General features: G+C 44.3%; 1 protein-coding gene and 1 long non-coding RNA gene across 2 annotated transcripts; one reads left to right on the top strand and one right to left on the bottom strand.

The window, feature by feature from the left end:
* Window positions 1–1427: 1427 nt before the first annotated feature.
* On the top strand, window positions 1428–4739 carry LOC122182669. The gene is made up of 3 exons (XR_006179911.1): window positions 1428–1648; window positions 2468–2550; window positions 4433–4739. It is a non-coding gene; the product is annotated as an uncharacterized LOC122182669 (long non-coding RNA).
* Window positions 4740–6342: 1603 nt separating this feature from the next.
* Window positions 6343–18510, bottom strand: WHAMM (WASP homolog associated with actin, golgi membranes and microtubules). Its single transcript, XM_042876144.1, has 10 exons — window positions 17969–18510; window positions 16373–16546; window positions 14914–15064; window positions 14338–14507; window positions 13345–13510; window positions 12412–12599; window positions 10868–10954; window positions 10688–10783; window positions 9879–10329; window positions 6343–7635 (listed from the first exon to the last, which is right to left on the bottom strand). Exons 1-10 carry the CDS (start codon window positions 18503–18505, stop codon window positions 7352–7354), a joined length of 2304 nt encoding a protein of 767 aa, XP_042732078.1. The 5' UTR covers window positions 18506–18510; the 3' UTR covers window positions 6343–7351.
* Window positions 18511–18835: the final 325 nt, after the last annotated feature.

The raw sequence follows: 18835 nt of genomic DNA, 5'->3' as shown, positions 1-18835 counted from the left end.
GTTTTTAACAGAAATATATCCCTTTGTCATTGAAAGTTCTTAGTGTGATCTGCGATACCAAAATATTTAGATTATTATGAGACTTTAGTACTGAAGATATCCATGCTCCCTGTTTTAACTGTTTCAAGTGAAGTTTAGTGAATGACAATTTGTTGATACACAACTGTGGGAAAACACTGCAGTGCTCTAAATGTATATTTTTATTTGGTTTTGTTATATTTAGTATATGAGTTAATAGAAACTGGAGTGTTTACTACAGTTGGATCATTGTAATAACATCTCTTACCTCGTCATTTTGTCTGCTGTGAAAATATTTTTTTTATTTTTTTTTTTTTTCAAATTGGCCATAGTCAATGTTAACATTTAGACTCCTAGTAGCAGTAAATGCTGGGTTTTATATATATATAAATATATATAAAAGAAAAAATTGATTTTTTGCTTTATGAACTTATACAACTTTGTGATTTTTATCTGATTTTATTGTAACATAAAGTTGTTTTACGTAAAAATATATAGTTTAAGTAAAATCTCTTGTCTCACTGTCTTCATTGACTTCAGCAAATGGATAGTGTTTCCCTGCAGTGTATCACGTGGTTGCAAAGCTGGACTCGAGGTAATGCTGTCACTCAGTAAGGAATGTGATTTAGATCTATCTGTATGCTGTAGTGCATTAGATACATACTCTAAAAACCTTATTTCCATGAGGTAGAGCTTAGAAACCTTTGTTCTGCTCTACTGTTAGAACAGCTAGATTGGGGTGCAGGGCTGGGCAGAGAGATAAGTGCTGTACTGGAGAAGTCATTTCTAGATATATTGTGGTATGAAATTTGGGACTTACTGCAGTCTGGGTAAGACCCCTCACTGGTAAGAGGCTCTGTGTCGTCCTGCTGGGAGATGCTCAGGACCAAAAACCTCATGGAGTCCTGTACCTGGTGGAGCAGCCTTGGTGGCAGCTGGAACTGCTCTTTTCTTTTGAGGGATGTTCTTTGGAGGGATAAATGGGACCCAGGAGTAAGCCTCTGCTGTTCTCCATTAAGATCCTGAGGTTAGCAGCACTCTCCCAGCAGAGGCAGTTTCCCAAGGTGAAACATCTGTGTCCCACAGCCCATCCCTGAGTGGGGATAGCACTGTGCTGCTGCTACAGATTGCACATAAAGATGCTTTCAGCATCCTTGTGTTCATCACACAGAAACAGTGTTTGCTGTCTTGGCATTAACCCAGGCCTCCCCCAAGGGATTTATAAGGTTTGAAGATTGCTAAATGGATGAGGCTTGTTGTGCCTTTGTTACTCTGGGTTACGTGGCTGCAAATGTCAGCACTGGGGTGAGCGGGAAGCACAGCCTCTCCTGACCTTTCTCCAGAGCTCCTCGATCAGGAGCCATCCATAGCTCTGCCAAATAGCTCAGTAATCTGGGGCAGCCCCTGAGTAACCAGGAGGTGTGAAAGCGGCTCATGTGCACTGTAGCAGTTGTGGGAAGCACTGCTCCTTGCCGGCTGCCTGGCACCCGGGTGACGAACATTCCCAGCAGAAGCAGCCAGGTCAGTGAGCTGAGGTGTCAGGGAAATCAGCTGCCGCATGCCGATAATGCCTTCATTGTCACTTTTGACTGGATTCCTATCAGGAAGCTTGGAGAGCCTCCAAAACAAGGTTTGTACTTCTCAAATTATTCATTAAACAGCTTTTTGCCAGGCTGTGTGATAGCGAGCTGTGATATGCTGCCTTGGGATTTCTGGCGAAAATACAAGTGAAGGTGAGATGAAATTTCAGTGTAATATTTGACACATGAACAGATGAATGACTTTGTAATATGTGCTCCTTTTGGTATTCTCCTTGTATCAGCAATCCAGGAAAAGTTTAAGCCCTGACTTGGAGAAAAAAACACCATCTGAGCAGTCGGAGTCCCATACAGCAGCAGTGTGCTGGGTGAGATGGACTCACCGTGCCTCATGTAACTGATGGCAGGGCTGGATTTTCAGAGATGCAGTAGGAGGCAGTGTGCTGAGCACCCTGTTGATATCCCAGCCAGGCCGGGTGCCACGGGCTGCCTGAGGGCATAAATACCCGAGGAACGATTCTTGGTGGTTTGCATTCAGATCTATGAGCAGATACATCCATTGGTACATGATGGGCATTGATTGGAGCTTTTTTTTCCTTTTCCTGTATTGTCTGTTTGCCTTGTTAGGACTGGTGGTCTAAGGAAAAGAAATCTGTAGCAGTAATCAAGAGAGAGCTTGTCTCCTGAGTTTCCATAATTGGGTATGATTTGTTGCATATGCCCTGGATTGAGTGTAATGTATGCTGGCTGGAGGGAATCCAGGCATACAGGGAATTATAAATAACACCAGGACAGGCAACCTTTTTGCATTACTGTGTCATACTGAATGGTATCAGTTTTCAAAGCTATCCACTTTCAGGCTTTTGTCGTTTGTTTCACTGCTGCCATTAGCCAGGGCTTTCCATTTACAGGAGATGCAAGTTTGCACCGTTCATTAACCTAGAGATGAGTGATGCCAAATGGGATCCTGGAGACTCTTGAAGAAAGGACCCAGGTAATTATTCATGTCATTCAAACTTTACTTGCATAAAGCTGTGATGGGTGCATTTGTAGAGATAATCCCTGGCTCTGAAAGCTGGGAAAGTGCAGTGATTCACTCTCTCCTCTCACTGCAGAGGTCCCCTGGCCATCAGCACAGTCATTGCTGTGGGAGGGAAACAGCTTTAGGACAGCACTGAGAGACACACACAAATGCTGCTTAAAAAGCAGGAAGCAGAAGTAGTGATACATTGCACAGCAGCCCAGCTCTCCTTCATTAAACTGAGAGTTTGTATGCTTTATTGGTTTGGATGAAAAACGAACAGGGTCCTGTGTCCCTAAGGATGCACAGCCTTAGCTTTCTGCTTCGTGTCCCACCTAGGGTAGCTGGTGTTTGGGGGCCAGCTCTCTGATGTGTTAAGGTCCTTGGGCAGACCCAGGCAGCGTTTTTCTGCAGCAGAGAGAGCTGCTGCTATGGATTTGTCATTGGTCATTCAGGGATACAGTCAGCTGTGTAGCTCCTCTTTCAGAAAGAAACCTCAAGGCACCGATAGGCTATTAATGATGTACAAGTCCTCATTTCTGCGTGTGATAAATGCATGCAAGGGCAAGCATTATGGGGGTGTTGGAGTGCTGCTGTGTTTGCTAGGGACTGTGGGATGCTGTCCCAAATGCCCCACACAGGAAGTGCTCCTTCACAGGCAAGGTGGGCAGGGGAGGCATGAGTTGAGGCAGAACACGCCTCTCCTTTGCCCCTCTGTATGCTCAGTGTCCGTAAGCACTTCTCAGTGCCCTTGTTCTGAAGTAGCTGACTGGCTCTGGAGAAGGGATGGCAGCAGGCTCCACGCAGCACAGTGGACGTGTGGGTGTGGGATCTCTTTTTGCCGTCACCACTGCTGAGCAGGAAGAGACTGTGGGACGGGCAGTGACTCACTTGCTGATGAGTATCAACTCTGGCGTCTTTGTAAGAGCAGCACAGATCCGTGTTGTCACCCCAGTGCCTGTGCTGCCCACTCTTGTGGAGCCAGAACCTTGCTGCTGGCACCAGGATTCAAACCCATCTCTGTGGGCAGTGGCTGGGGGCTGGGAGGGGAGTGGGAATGGCTGCTGGCTTCAGGCTACCCCATGCTTCCATCTATAGGATGGTGTTCGGAGCAAGACAAAGGACTGTTGCCTTGGAACAGAAGGGTATTGCAGAAGATTTTATGGCACTAAGAGTGACTAAGTGCAATGAACTCGCATAGGACCAGTATCCCAGTAGGATGCTGTGCATCTTTCCCCAGATGCAGCCTGCCAGCAGAGAGGGTATAGGAGAGGTCTGTGCTACCCATTGTAGTTCCCCTGGTTTCAGTCTGGTGAGCTGTTTGCCACAGAAGTGAAGCCCATGTCATAGCATTTCCCCAGACTCCTCATCCTCTGGCCATTGGCAGCTCGGTGTTTGGCTATGGATTCCTCCTCCCTCCCACTCGCCCACTTGCAGCCACCTGCCCTCTCCTCTGCTCCTGGCTGTGTCCTCTTCTCCCTGCTGAACAAGTCCTGATCCTTTGGAGGTGCCATTGCCACTGGTCAAGGGCAGAAAACTGGACAGAGTCCAGCAGACAGATGTGGAGGATTTGAGACCTGAGGGAGCCCAAGAACAGCAAGGAGCTGGGGCAGAAGGGGGCTTCTTGTGAAAATGAGCAAGAGTAGATTTTGGTTTAATATGTTTTCGGTGCAGTTAGCAGCTCCTTCTTGCTCCTGGAGCAATGGCTTGCTATAGACAGCTTGTTTTATGCAGCGTTTTCACAAGTAGCTGAGCTGTTAATGTCACTGCTACCTGAGCAGATTTAATTCTGCTGCTTCTCGCTTTCAGCTTACTGTGACATGCTGAGAATGAAAATTGCATGCTTTTCTACTAGGGAGAAAAAAAAAAAAAGAAAAACCCACTATGTTCTGGAGCAGTTTCCAGTGTGTGCTGTCCCCAAGGATTTGCTTATGGATTGTTGGGAGCTGCTTCCAATGCCAGGCCCTGCGGCAGCATTTCTTAAAAGATACCTTCACTGCCATTCACCTTTTATCATCACTGTGGATTTAATTGAAATGATGCGTCCTTCTTTCCTACAATATCATGTTACTATGACACACAGTGCACAGCTGTTCTCTCTGATGAAAACAGGAAGTTTTGGAATTAAAGATGCTTTTCAACTGGAAGTATGCGTAACCTCAAGTCTCATTTTCCTCAGAAAGAGTGCACATTTATCTACCCACCTCTTCTCTGAAAAGCACTGAAAGAAGCAGCATTTTGCATCTTTTTATTAGTCGTAATGAATGCCTTCACACACATCAGCTTTGTTCCTCTTGCTCCACGTGTCCTGGCATAGACTTGCATCTTCTTATTTTAAGGTATAAAAGGAAGGAGTGGAAGTGGGCTGAGGGGATTCTGTGGCACAAGGGCCAGTGGGAGGCCAATCGTGTTCCCAATGATGGGATTACAATCTTCACCCAGGTGGGGCTGGCAGGGCAGCAGACAGGGAGTGAGTCATAGTCACAGAATCACAGAATGGCTTGGGTTGGTGGGGGCCTTAATGCTCACCCAAGCCCTGCTGTGGTCTGGCTGCCCTCAGGCTGCCCATCCAGCCTGGCCTTGAACACCTCCAGTGATGGGGCACCCACATCTCATGAGAGCAAAGCAGAGGAGCCTAGTATGAGCCCTGTAAAGACCAGGTTAGGTCTTGATTTTTGGTAGAAACAGTAACTCAGTGTTGCTTTTTTCTTTCTTGGCTTTAACAAAGCAGCAGAGGAAAGCATGGATCTGCAGCATGCAGTCATGGTGTGGCTGGGGAGAACTCTTGTTCTGTTTGCAACGATGAGAAATGAAACTGAGTTCAACATCCATGCCATATCAGAGCCATCCATCAGGGGATGAAGCCTTGAACTGTTCATTTATGGGATGCAGAAGTGACACTGCGGCCTGCTGGCAGGCATTGCTCATGCCCTCAGGCCAGGCAGGGCTGTGCAGGGGCACACAGGATACAGCCTCAGCTGTGAATCAGCCATGTGTGTGCCGTGGCTTGATGACAGAGGAGCCTCATCCATCCTGAGAAGCAGTGCAGTGACAGAACTGCTGACAAATCCATCTCTGTGCTGCCATCCCCAGCCAATGCTGCGGGCTTGCGTGTGCTGGGTGCTGCAATCCTGCTGCGATCAAAGGGTGGGCTGTCAGAGCACAGCTCTCCTTGTCAGCCCAAGCAGTCTTTGAATACATTTATGTTAAGTCTTCCTAAAAATACTGCCAGCAGCTGCCTGGCCTGCCTACATCTCGTTAAAAGCTCATAAGGCACAGCAACAGGGGTTAGCAGGAACTGAGCCCTCACCACTGTGCTACACAGCAACCTCCTAGTGCTATGAACCCTTTAAAGCCAGAGACCTGCATTTATATTCAACAGATTCTGCAGGCTGTTCCTTCACTGGCCCAAGAAAGGGGTGCTTTAATGGCAATGCAAAGAACTTCAGAGCTCAGCACCAATCCAGCACCATACAGAGCTGCTCACCCCAGAGCCAGCCCTTAGTCCAGATTCTTGAGTTGTTCTATCCATCAGCTCTTGTGGATTTACAGATTAAATAGATCTACTTTTTCTACAGTAAAACAAAGTATTTGCAAATTTGTTATTGATCTACATATTTCACAAATATTTGAAAAAAATACATGGATTTACATATATCCTTATTGTGAATTGCTGCATGGTTGACACTTGCTCTCAAAACCAGAGGACTGGAAGTAAAGCTTACAGCAAAGCAGAATCCTAAAATGAGAGAACCCAGAATCCACTTCAGCTGTTTGGATCTGTTTTTATTAATGGTCAGTGTAAATTCCAGAATAAATTTTGAATCATTTTTTTCACCATCTATCCAAAGTAGATACAGCCTTTAAATGTAACATTGAGTTGTTAAGGAGGCTGGTCCAGGCACAATGCAAGTAACTACTGCTTAACCAGATAATTTAAACTCATGAGAGGAGCTATGAACACATACTGATGTTGCCAGTGGAGAAATGCAGCGCTGTAAGACAGAGCTATATTCAAGAAAATACTCTATACAGCATTTTGGCTTTCCTCTCTGCCACCACTTCTGTGAAACTGTAGATATAGGAAAAACGCTTTTTGTCTAGAAACACTCCGAGCTTCCCACTAAAAAGTAAGCTTTTCAGTAATTACCACAGTAGTGATTATCTCAAACCTGACGGCAGTCTTTTCCAATCAGCACTGTTTGACTTTCGTAAGTGCACACCTTATGACATAATGGTAAGAGAAGTATCCAGTGCAGTTATCTGAGAGCAGACTGCATCAGACAAGCAAAATGTCTGAGAAACTTCTAGACAACAGAAGCAGGAAGATGAAGTACCAAATTATGCCTAGTTTGCTAGACTGCTTTTGTCACCATGTAATGAAATACACTTTGATTTCATTTTTCACTCCATTTTTCACTTCATTTTTGCGACAGCAGTGCTGTGGAGTAACAACCTAAATATAATGTGTGTTTCTATCCAGTATATCCAGTATTTTTGCTGTCTGCAGATGTGGTGAAAGCTATATAGCGTTGAGCCAGAAACAGCTGTTAATGCAAGTGGATGTTGGAGTATGACATTACATGCAAAAATAAGAATCTGTAGCTCCTGCAGAAAATCAACAGGACCCTTTAACTCTACAAACATTTGTGCATTTTAAGAACACATGCACAAACACAATCTTACTGTTCTTTCATTTTGAAAGGCACTCTTCTATGACACGCAAAAACACGACCAATACTGTTCCAGTCAGTAGTCTGTTAGTCTAAATTGGTTAGTTGTCCCATTCTCCATTATTCTGATCATTATTTTCCTCTTCAGAATCAGCAGACACTTTCTTAATTCTCTGGATGACTGCTTTAATGCTTCTTTCTAGCTCATTAGTAGAGTCTTTACTGACATCTTTCTCAGTATCTCTACTCACTTTTCTTAGTTTAACTCCTTGCCTTATGGCAGAGAGAATGTTATCTTTCACAGAGGCATACGGATTTGGCTGTTCCACTTTGCGGAGATGAACTTCACCACGTTTTAGAGAAGCCAACACCTCATCCATCGTACCTGCAACAGATAAGTCTATCATTAACAGAAGCAGGAAGACAAGCATGGTTACAAGTACAGAATCCTACTTGTGCGTTCAGGGTTCCTTTCATCTCTGCTAGAGACAGAAGGAAGAATAGTCCCTTCTGGTACTGACTTGTAATAGCTTCTGCAGTGCCATACTCTGGCACTGAAGAGTTAAACCTTTGTATCTTGAATTGAGAAACCAACGCCTCTTCAACATTATACAAGGTTGAGCACTAACAAGGAAATTATACACGAAGGAGAATGCTTCTTTTTCATTATAACTTTATGGCTTTTCAAAAAAAAAAATTACTGAACCAAGAAATCTCTTGTATTCCATATTAGAAACAATCTACCACTCCTAGCTTGCTCAGATGCCTGCTGAGACTGTCAATTGCATTTTTGCTCAGCCAAAAGAAAAACGAAAAGATTCGAGAAGAAGGGTTTGAAACTACACCACTGAAGTCAGTGGGAGCCAGATCACAGCTTAAGCAGGCAAGCAGACAGCTCTTTTCTGTGTAGACTTGAAGAAAATAATTCCCATTTTACAACATGATTTAAATCTCAGGCTATGTTTATGGACTTCAGACCATAAAGAACACCCCAGTGAGAAAGCTCCTGCTGGCTCTATTGCTACGCACTGCAATTTGTGTTGTAGCCCTCTTGTTGGATTCTTAGACTGTCAGATGGGAAAGCAATTCCCCTGGACAGCAGTCTAGTCCTACAGCCACAGGTCCAGACCACCTGTACCTCACAACAGCAAGGATCGTTGCCACGCACAGTGTTAGCTGCTTGAGCACTGAAAATGCAACATCCTGCTGAATCCTGTGGTATCTTCAGAGACTGACAAGAGATGCTAGAAGAGGATCAAGCAGAGACCCACAAAGTTGTCTTGCAGTGCTTCTTAGTAAGAAAGCTACTAGCGAGGCTGTTCCAGCGGCAATCTGAATATTCTGGTGTACAACTCATGTTACTAATCAAAGCCTTTTATGAGTATCTGTGGCACAGTAATCCCACAGTCTTCTTAGTCTGAAGTCAGCACATTAATCCACTGGATGCACAGTAGTTTGTCATGCTAGCCTGTGTTCAGCCTTCCAACTGCTCGTACTTCCTCACACCTTGGAAGAACTCAAAATGCTTAACTTTACTCAGAGTTTCTGCCCTTGGTCTGCCTCTTAACTGAGAGGATACAAAGGCTGCTTAAATGTATTGTGAACAGTCTGAAAAGGAATGATCTTTATATAAAGACCTGCTTCAGTTTAGCATGAGCTCTACTGTGACAAATGGCAATGGAAAAATTGCTGCCTTCCAACTTAGTTCAATCTGCCCAACTCAGTCCAAATACTTGCTTGCTTTAGAGACAAAAATAAGTCTGTTAGCAGGATGTAAGCAGTGCAGCCTCGAGAGACTGCTGAGCTCTATTCTCATTCAAACGACTATGCTTCAATTGCAGAGTTCAGCCTTCAATTACACCTGCATGATCTTGCTAACAAAGCAGAGGGGGTAACAGAGCAGAATTTTTGCCCTAGGAATGCAAATATGCCAAAGCTATCCATCTACCTTTCAAATCCTGATTGGATTCTGCATGAATTCTCTCAAGAATCCTTTGTTCAGAAACCAAGCAAATTGTAAGCGGACACAGGCTGTGCATACCTTAGAAATGCAAGCAGCCCAGCTGCTAGGTCTATAGTACACAAGTCATAAACACTGAAGTGTAGCCTTAATACAACCACATATCTACCCACAGTAGTCTTTTGACTGGACAGGGATTTATCCTCATCAAAATGAATCATTCTGTTCAACTGTTGTGGAATTGTGGAAAAAATAAGTCTGGTAATAAAGGTTGCTTACCACCAACATGAACAACATGAATAAATTCCCCCTACCTGGAATTTCTGACACCTTTGTACCTCTTACACCAGCAGGATCTTCAACAAGTGCAGATGTTTTAAAATATCAACCTGAATGTTCAACTAGACAGCATTTCCCCAGAAACACCAAGTGATACACTCTGCAAGTCAGGATCCTGTGGAACATACCAAACCGGATCAACCAACCGTGGTTATTCATTTAGAATCCTGAGTTATGGTGTTACTGCACGCTGGTCTCTTAAACTAAATTTCTGAGAATTTCTTTCTCTCGAGAAAGGCTGCATGCTATTACTGTCGAGTACCAGAGGGAGAACTGAAGAATACCAGAAAGGAAGAAAGAAAAACATCCGTCAGTGTGAGCCTACTTACCTATGCAATTATTTATAGACCTCCTGGACGAGTCATCCTGCTTGTGCATTGCAGGGCTTTCTAAAGGGTCATGAGAGCTAAGGGGAAGTGGCTTGTCCTCTATTGTTGGTCTTGTCTTTAAACGCAGGGGTAAGGGAGGAGGTAGTGGTGGAGCAGGTGGAGGAGGTGGAGGAGGTAAGGATGGAGAGACCAATTCCTCGCTGTGCTTTTCTTGCTTCAAATCATCATCAGTAATAAAACTTTGGACAGGGATATCTGCTGGGGTATTCTCATGTGAAGTTTCTGATACTTGTGCTTCTACTAGCAGCAAGCTCTTTGGCTGCTCTGGTGCTGGTCTTGGTCTTGACAGAGGAGGACAAGCTACTGTAGCCTTCCGAGTGGTGTTTCGTGGCAACCTGAGACTGAGAGGCTCTGGATGAGATGTTTTCAGAACAACGTGAGCTGGACACTTCTGAAAAACAAATCATAAACAGAAGGTCACATCTCCATGGAACTAGCCAAACCAACATCCTCAGAGAGACTAAAAAGCACAAACCTGTACCACTCAGCCTCTCTAGATGAAAATTCAACACCAAACATATTTAAAGGAATATAAACGTCTTTCTTTCAAAGCCACTTCCTCTTCTGTTCTTTGCAGCAGGCTCTCACCTAAAGAAACTATCTCCTTATCCGGCTGCGTTCTCTTTACTCAATTACACACAACCCTATTTCAGGCTATCCAAATGGTAGTCTGAGATTCGGACCATGCTCAAGATATCTGATGTTATGTTTTCATATCATATAGGACAACAGTAACTCACACTACTTACCTCCCTGAATGTCTTCAGTCTCTCCAGCGTTTTCTGACGTTCCTGGCTTATCCAAGCTTTTTTCTTTTTTTCTTCCTCTTTTTGTTTGTCTCTTTTCTGCATTAAAACACAAGTGAGAGAGCATTGGTGTGTGAAAACAAGCAGCTGCCTGATTCTTCAAGGCTGCTGTTCAGTACTCACTATTTGTATGCTGTGATGCTGTTGGAAATGTTTTTTCCACTCTTCTGCTTGCCGGAGTCTCTGCCGATGACTTGCTTCACACTGATCCTGGTAGAACAACAAAATTCATACAATCCTTGGTTAGTTCATGCTCACTGTGTGCCATATGTGCCATTAACTCCCTGTGCACAAGTTACCTAACAACGACCAGTGCCAAGTGCATGGCCGTACTGTGAACGATGGCTAAGCTCAACAAGTGATAAATGTGAGACATTATGAAGGTGAGATCTATGGGACTCCTTCATGGCTAAAGCCAATTAGATTTGCTTTTTATCCTAACTAATGATAGTTATTCATGCTACAGAGGGAATATAACCCAGATCCGAAAAGTTGCTTCTGTTTTATGTTTAGGTTAAAAAAAAAAAAAAAAAAAAAAAAGAAAAGAAAGAAAGAAATGGAGAAAACAAGAAAAAGGCAGCAACAAGCTCTGGAGAAATTTTACCCAAGCCTCACCTTGTGGCAAGGGGTGGTATGACATAAGAAGGAAGGCAAAGAAGAAGTTAGAAGCACACTGCGAAAAAAAAATACAAGGCTACTTTCCCTCTGTCCATTTTATTTGCCATAGATTCTATGTGCAAAGGCCAGGGAACCAAATGTAGGTGAGACACAATAAACGCCTACCAGGACGCCTTGCGTAACAAAGCTGAAGCTGCAGGCTTCAGTGTTTTCTCCAGGAGTCACTATTTGTCAATCTATAGGGGGGGGAATAAATCCATATGACTGTGCAGGCAAATCATCTGGCATTTGGTTTTAGTATTACGTAACCAGTAGACACCAATTAAGTAAATGAAAATAGAAGCAAAGAATGTGTCTGCAGAGGAAGCAGTTGCAAGCAAGAGACAATGATCATTCGCATAACATCCTCAGTGTCATTCCCATTCTGTCCAGCCTAGCTAGGAGTAGAAGGCCAGACAAACTTAGCTTGAGCTCTGCTCTCTGCTTTAGTGAAACTGTGCAGGTGTAAAATAAGCCCAGCTCACTGGGAATGTTCACGAGAGTCAACTGTGATCTCACCTGTGTCTTCCTAGTGTTCTGCTTCAGATAATAAAGACAGAAACTGGCCCCTGAACAGAACTGAGGCTGGAGAGAGAACTGCAGTATTTAAATTTCCTCTCCCTCCAAAGGTATCACTGTGTGGGTTGCTCTGTCACTGCAGCTTCCTTCATAGCAGGCCAGGTTTTCTTCTGTGCTGTAGCTGCTTTGTAAAAGACTGCCTGGGCAAAGCTCTGGCTGGCCACAGCAGGGTTCTGTATGAAGTTTATTTGACTTACATCTCCCATGTAAGCCTGTGTTCTCAATACACTTGAGAGGTACTCGTAGCACACAGCAGAGCATAAAGTTGGCTTAAAACCACATAGCCCCTCTTCCTGTTCTGGAGGCACAGAATCACACATCATTTTCTACGCTCCACCCAAACCTTTTCTATTTGTTTCCTGTCCATCCCTCGTGACTCAACACTCATGACATTGGCTATAGAAACTGCACATCTCCAGGACTGCATTTACTTTTTTGTTCCTGAGGTAGGCTCTCCTCGCACAGACAGTCCCACGCTTTGTCTCCAACTGCTTAGTCTTCTGCCTCAGCACCGTCATTTCTGACAAGTGAGCGTAACGGTGTTCCATTGTCTGTTCAATGACCTTGAGCTCCTCAGGATTTTCACATGTATCATAGTAAACAACTTCATCCTGTTTCTCTAAAAAGGCATTTGGTATTTTTTTAAAAACCCAAAAATTGCCACAGTTATTTAAACATTTAAAGAACTAATGACATTTTAAAAGCCACTGAGGGCAGTGAGTTAGTTATTAGAAAGTGTAAAGCTCCAGAGCTAAGCTTGGACCTTTCAAGCTTTACGCAAACATGCCATGCTACTCACAGGGGTGTTTTGCAGGATCAGATTTATGCTGTTAACATTTGCTGTTATTCAGCTTCCTCTCTCAAATGTCTCTTTGTGCTTTAACTCCTACCTTCACCAACTGGAGTATTCCTGGAAAACTGACGGCTGTTCTGAACAAGTCACTTGCTTTACTATTTACCAGCTCTTAATTAAGCAACAAGCAGGAGTGATGTTTACTTCACAGGATACATGGTAACAGAACTCATCAAGGACAAATAAAAATAAAGATACCTTGCTTGGTATCTTATATTATGAACAAACTTTTAAGCAGGAATATAAGCAGCACTCAAGTAGCATCTAGATATAATTACTTCTTTGTCATTACAGGATGTATTTTGCAATTTCTACATGCCAAATTGTAACAAACTTGTGATTAATTTCAGGACATGTTTCAGTAGGTCACAATATCATAGTTCCTATACATATATCCTGTAGCCATGTGAGCAGTAGGTATTTGCTATTTTATTATTATTATTTTTAATATAAAGTGCAGGTCACCACTCTTGTGTCCTAGATATATGCTTAATTATGTTTTTATTCTTACCTTTAATCTGTCTCCTCAAAGTGTCCAACTGTACAATAAGCAGCATTTCTTCATGTTTCAATACATCAAGCTGTACATTATATAATTCCAGTTGGGTTTCATAATAATGTATTTCTAGCTCCTCTGCTACAGTTACATTCTCTTCTTGTTCATTGAGGTTCTCCATCTGTACAGCCCCAAGCAGAAAATAAAAAGCACTGATAACAAAACACGCACACAGGAAACAAGCATGCATGCATGCATACTTCAATCTATGAAGTTGATACCTGCAGAACCTGGCCTGTCTGGAAGCTGCTAAAGTGCTTTGGTATGGAAATAACAGAATATTAGAAACAGGTTGGAGAAGTCCAAGGAGGCAGCAGCCTCAGTAGTCTAAAGATCTTAAGTCTACCAGGAAAGACTTCATTGTGATGTGCACAAATAACACCACTGCTCTTGGAAAATAACAGTCAGATACACCTAGCAGCAGTAAAACAGCATGAAACAGAATAGGTCAGAATATTAAGTAAATATTCTGATTTTGCAGTGTCCACTGAAAATAATATCTGCTCCTTATCTGCCAAAAATCGACAATTTTAAAGGTTAATAACAAAAACACTAACATGATACTTGAAACTTGTACAGGCATTTATCTTAACCTTTCCTAAGTGTCTCCATGTGTGCAGGAGCAACTTTAAGAACTGAAAACCAGCACTGTCTCATAACTTAAAACCACACTGAAAACCATCTAGTTCAAGCTTTGTGTTTGTTAAATTAAAAATTGATTTATCTTCCCCAAAATGTGAAGAAAAACCAGCTTGTTGTGTCATCAGATTCAGGTCAGCTCTGCAACCCTGTACAATACATAGCACTGAATGCAGGTGCTTTGCTGAAAGAGGTCTCTCAAGTTTTTCATAAACAAAGAGATTGAAAGTCTACCCCTGACCCTGGTGATAGGTTTTGATCAGCCTTTCACAAAACACTGACAGCAAAGGAGGCTTTGCAGAGTCTTACATTTTTCTGAATAGCAGCTCTCTTCTGTTTCAGGCATAATTCTCTTGCCCTCAGATGCTGAAGGGTCTCTTTAGCCAACATACATTTCAGGTTTTCTAGACGTGGCAAAGCTGAAGCCCAGGTGGCTTTACCAAATCTTTCCTGGTCTTGTTCCATCTCCTTGTGCATTGCTGCAGATTACAATATTGCAATAAGAGATGAGAAATGGAGAAAACCAATAATCTGAGTGCATTTATATTACAGCTGCAGTAGTAAAAATGCTGATGCTATTAAACTATATCTGAAGATCTTTTAAAATTAAAGAAGATTGAATTTACTGTTTTATACATAAGTAAAATACTTTATTGACATGTCTTAGCAGTTACACATTGATCTGATATTTGGGTGCAAGCAAAATACAAGCTGTAAATCAAATTGGTTAAAACATGTGAATCTTAGGTGAATAAAATGTTTCTTAAGCTGGACACTCACCCTAACTCTGGAGTTTGAAGAGAGAGCAGCAAAGGTACTAAAAAGAGCTCTCAATATCCTAAATCAAGTATTCAGAAAGCCTTTTGTGTAAACCATTCTGATTACCTGACAGAGCCTTCACAGTTTCCTTGAAGTACTTCACAGTTACATCCTGAATGGAGCACACAGCACTCTCAGCTCGCTTAGTCCATTCTTCAGCATCTTTTTGCAAAGCTGCTACTCTTTTAGGTCCCAGGTTATCATACTGTAAAGATTTCTGCAAAGAGACAATTTCTCAGTTATCAGCTGGTTACAGCAGTGGTGCATCTTGCACTGTGCTACACTGACAGACATTCCTAGGAAGACACAGCACGTGGCAAGCACGGCCTTCTCTCCTGCCACAAAGTGAACCACTCCTCACACCTGTGCATGATCATTCCTCATTCTGAGCTAACTCAAAACCTTTGTACCTTAACCATGACCTTGAAACATTCACTTTGGATCAGTTTAGCTTTAAAAAGTATGTTAAGAAATAAGATCTTAAAAATAATGACCAATGAGGTGCTTTTAAGTGTTACTAAAAATGACACAAATACCCTCTTCTATGTGCTATGTTCACTTCTATTTTTCCCTCACGTGTTGACAGCACATCACCCTGTCAGATTCTCCAGCTCAGCAGTTCTTTCACATAGAAACAGAGATATAGAAAGGAAACATAAGAGAATTTTTTCAAGACCACAGAGAATACATACATACAGGACTAGTATTCATTTTTTTTCCTCTTTGAAAAGCATCCATATTTCAAATGAGCCTGCGCAACCTTCTGAATTATACAGTAGCAAACTTTGTGCTTCATCCTCCCAGATCTTCATTTTTTATACAGCATGCTGCATATTTTACCCTCAGAGTTCAGACTTAGAGCTCCTAAAAAACCTTCCTTAACCTAAACTTAGTATGGTTCAGCTCCTTTCTGGTACACTAACAGCTCACTCTAATTTGAAAAATCAAGTAGTGGACAGCCCACTTTCCCAGGGACATCATAACTTTCACTGTGTGCTTCCAGTTTAAGGTTCACACATAAGAAAATGAAAAAATGACAAATTTGAGCTTGTACTCGTAAAAGGAATGGCACCAATATATGTATGTCTCCTTAGTCAGGTCTTCTCTACCTTTTGTTTTACTTCCAGAGCTGAGCTGATGTAGTGCATCAGCACTGGGCAGAATGGCATTCTCATTGTCACAAACTGATCCCACTGAAGGGAGCATAAATGAAAGCTACTTAGGTGTCTGCAATTGCAGCTCAGTGGAAAATAAAGCAGACAGGCAGAGCTTGGGGATGTTTTCCTATTAAGCCCTCAAAACAGAAGGAAGGGAGACACTGGTGGAGTAGAGCTGCAGTTTCACTCAAACCAATACCACAGATTCAGATCCTACAAGAGCAGTTCTGCCCCAACTCTACACTTCTCAGTCATATTTGATGGCTTCACAGGAAAAAAAAAAGAAAAGCAGGTGAAGGCAAAACCAGGAAGTACGAAGTGATACCTCATTCTCACTCACCTGTAAACTTCATAAAGACAGAACCTACCAGGATTTCCAGTTTGCACAGTGTTGCCAGTTCCCGCATGTCTCGGAAGGGCTGCAGCAAGTACTGGTAGAACTGTGTTGCCATGGTAACCAAATCCTGATAAGCTTCATCTTCTTCCTCATAAACCTTCATCAAAGCCACCATTGTGTCAGCGCTTTTATGCTGCTGAAGAACCTAGTGGAATAAAAGGTAAATCAGGCTTGGCTGCTTTACATCTGTGTGTGTTGGCTGCTGATGGGCTGCGGTGGAAGGCACCTGCTATTTATCACCAGGTGAAATAGGCACAGCTTCCCAGCACTCCAGGCAGCCAGCAGCCACCCCAGCATGAAATACTATTAACACCATGCTGATGGGCACTGATTGCTCCGTATTGCATTAGGAGACTGCAAGGACTCTTGCCCAGGCCCAGGTCTTCCTACAGCAGAAACCCCAGCAGTTGTGTGCAGGTGACTCGGTCACTGCTTTTTATAAACACAAGTGGTAAGAGGAATTCTGCATACTGAAAGGGCAAGGAAGGTATTCTTAAATTCTTGCATCTCTTCCAGAATCACTATATAGGCACTAATAAGAAATGAGTGTCTAGACCCCAAGTTTCTGACTTCAAGGTTAGAAAAAACAGACTTAAAAATAAGAATTCTACTCCTGATACAGCCTGCAGTTAAATCCCATTGTCATTTGCACAATTTCTAATAGTTTACTCAGATTACAGTCCTCATGACAGAAGATTTTATAACCTGTAACTCATGCAATGAGCTACTCTCTTTCTGACACATCAGTCCCCCTTTGATGTCTTTAGTTGTTCCACAGACAAAACACAAAGCTAGAAGCTTCCCCTAATGGCTTTTGTTTACTGGTTAAAATCAAAACTTCCAAGATTTTTCTTTGACAGCAGCTGCCAGAGACCATGGAGCACCCTACATAGCAGGACACAGCAAGGCAGCTGTGAACCACAGATCTCTCTGAAAAGACACTGCTTGATCTGTGGCTCCTTGAAGGAAGGAGCAAAGCGAGAAAAATCATCTAGAAATGCTGGCTTGGTTGTGTTGCAACTGAGAAGCACTGGAATTAAATCATCATTCTTCCTCCTGCCAGCTGAGTCCAACAGCAGGAGCAAAGGTCCCAGCTGCAGAGGAATCTCCCCAGGGAAGCTCTGTGGCAGGAGAACAGCAGGAACCCCAGCATTTCTGATAATCCCTTGAGATCTGAAGCCCCTCAATCACTCCTAGGTCCACCTGGAGCAGTGTAAAAGACTATCCTTTCCTCCTGTCCTCATAGAAACAATAGTTCACTTTCTCACAAGAAAATCACTCATCAGAATTTGCTTTTGACAGGCAGAGGGATTTTTGCTTTTGAGTGGGTTTCTTGTCTGTTTGGGCTTGTCTGGATAAAATCCTTGCTTTTACACAATTACACACAGTAACACCGTACAAGAACACACTGCAAACTACAGCTGCCTTTCTATAGAGCATCCTTCTGAAGCAGTAACGGCACTCCACTGCTCAGCAGCAGGTGCTCAGCCTGGGCTGCCCAAGGTGCAGACCCCCGGCCGGCCCGCAGCAGCACAGCCCGGTCCCAGCCCCGCCCGAGGGCGCGTACCCGCCGCAGGCCCTCCTTGGCCCGGGCCAGGTGGCCGCGCAGGGCCTTCCCGCGGAACTCGTGCAGGCTCTCGAAGTATTCGTCGTCGCGGTGGCTGTCAGCGGCGAAGAGGACGTCCAGCAGCACGCGGCCGCCGCACAGCTCCAGCGCCCAGCCCAGGTAACGCTCCAGCTGCCGGCACAGCTCCGCCACCTCGGCCTCGTCCGGCGCCGCGCCGCCGGGGAACAGCACGGCCCAAAGGCCTCCCGAAGCGCCGGGCGACGCGGGCGGCAGCGCGGGCAAGGCGGGCTCCAGGCGCGGGCAGACGGCCGCCAGCTGCCGGTGGACGCCGCGCAGGGCCGGAGCTGAGAAGAGGCCGGCCCAGCTCTGCGGGGCCCGCTCCGCCGCCTCGGACCGGCAGTGGCAGGTAACGGCGAAGGCGCACTCCACTTCGTTCCAGCCCACCAGGAAGCGGAGGCGCGGCGGCGGCTGGGGCTCGGCGAAGGCGCTGTCGCGCACGGCCACCCACCCCTCCAGGCTGTCCGGCTGCGGCTCCATGATGGCGGCGGCCGCCGAGCGAGGCGAACCGAAACTCGGCCGACTTAAGGGAGCGGCGCGCAGCTTGCGGAGGGGCGGGGCCCGGGCGAAGTAGCGCGCGATCCCATTGGCTGGAGCCGATCGGGGCGGGGGCGGCCGGTCCTCGCGCCGTAATACGGAAATAAACACTGCGCTGGGATGGGCGGGAAGGAGGGGCTGCGCGCGAAGGCGTGTGAGGAGGCCTGGGGCTGGGGCAAAAATAGAAAAAAAAAAAAAACAACAGGAAAATGAAAGGAAAACAAAAGAGAAAAAAAAACACTATTTTTTGTAAAAAGCAGCGGGCAGAGCGCA

Source organism: Lagopus leucura, unplaced genomic scaffold, assembly GCF_019238085.1.
Source record: "Lagopus leucura isolate 7727_CA_CO unplaced genomic scaffold, USGS_WTPT01 Super-Scaffold_100015, whole genome shotgun sequence".
Classification (NCBI taxonomy): domain Eukaryota; kingdom Metazoa; phylum Chordata; class Aves; order Galliformes; family Phasianidae; genus Lagopus; species Lagopus leucura.
The sequence above is the reverse complement of the archived record's forward strand: the minus strand, read 5'-3'. Positions and strand labels throughout refer to the sequence as shown.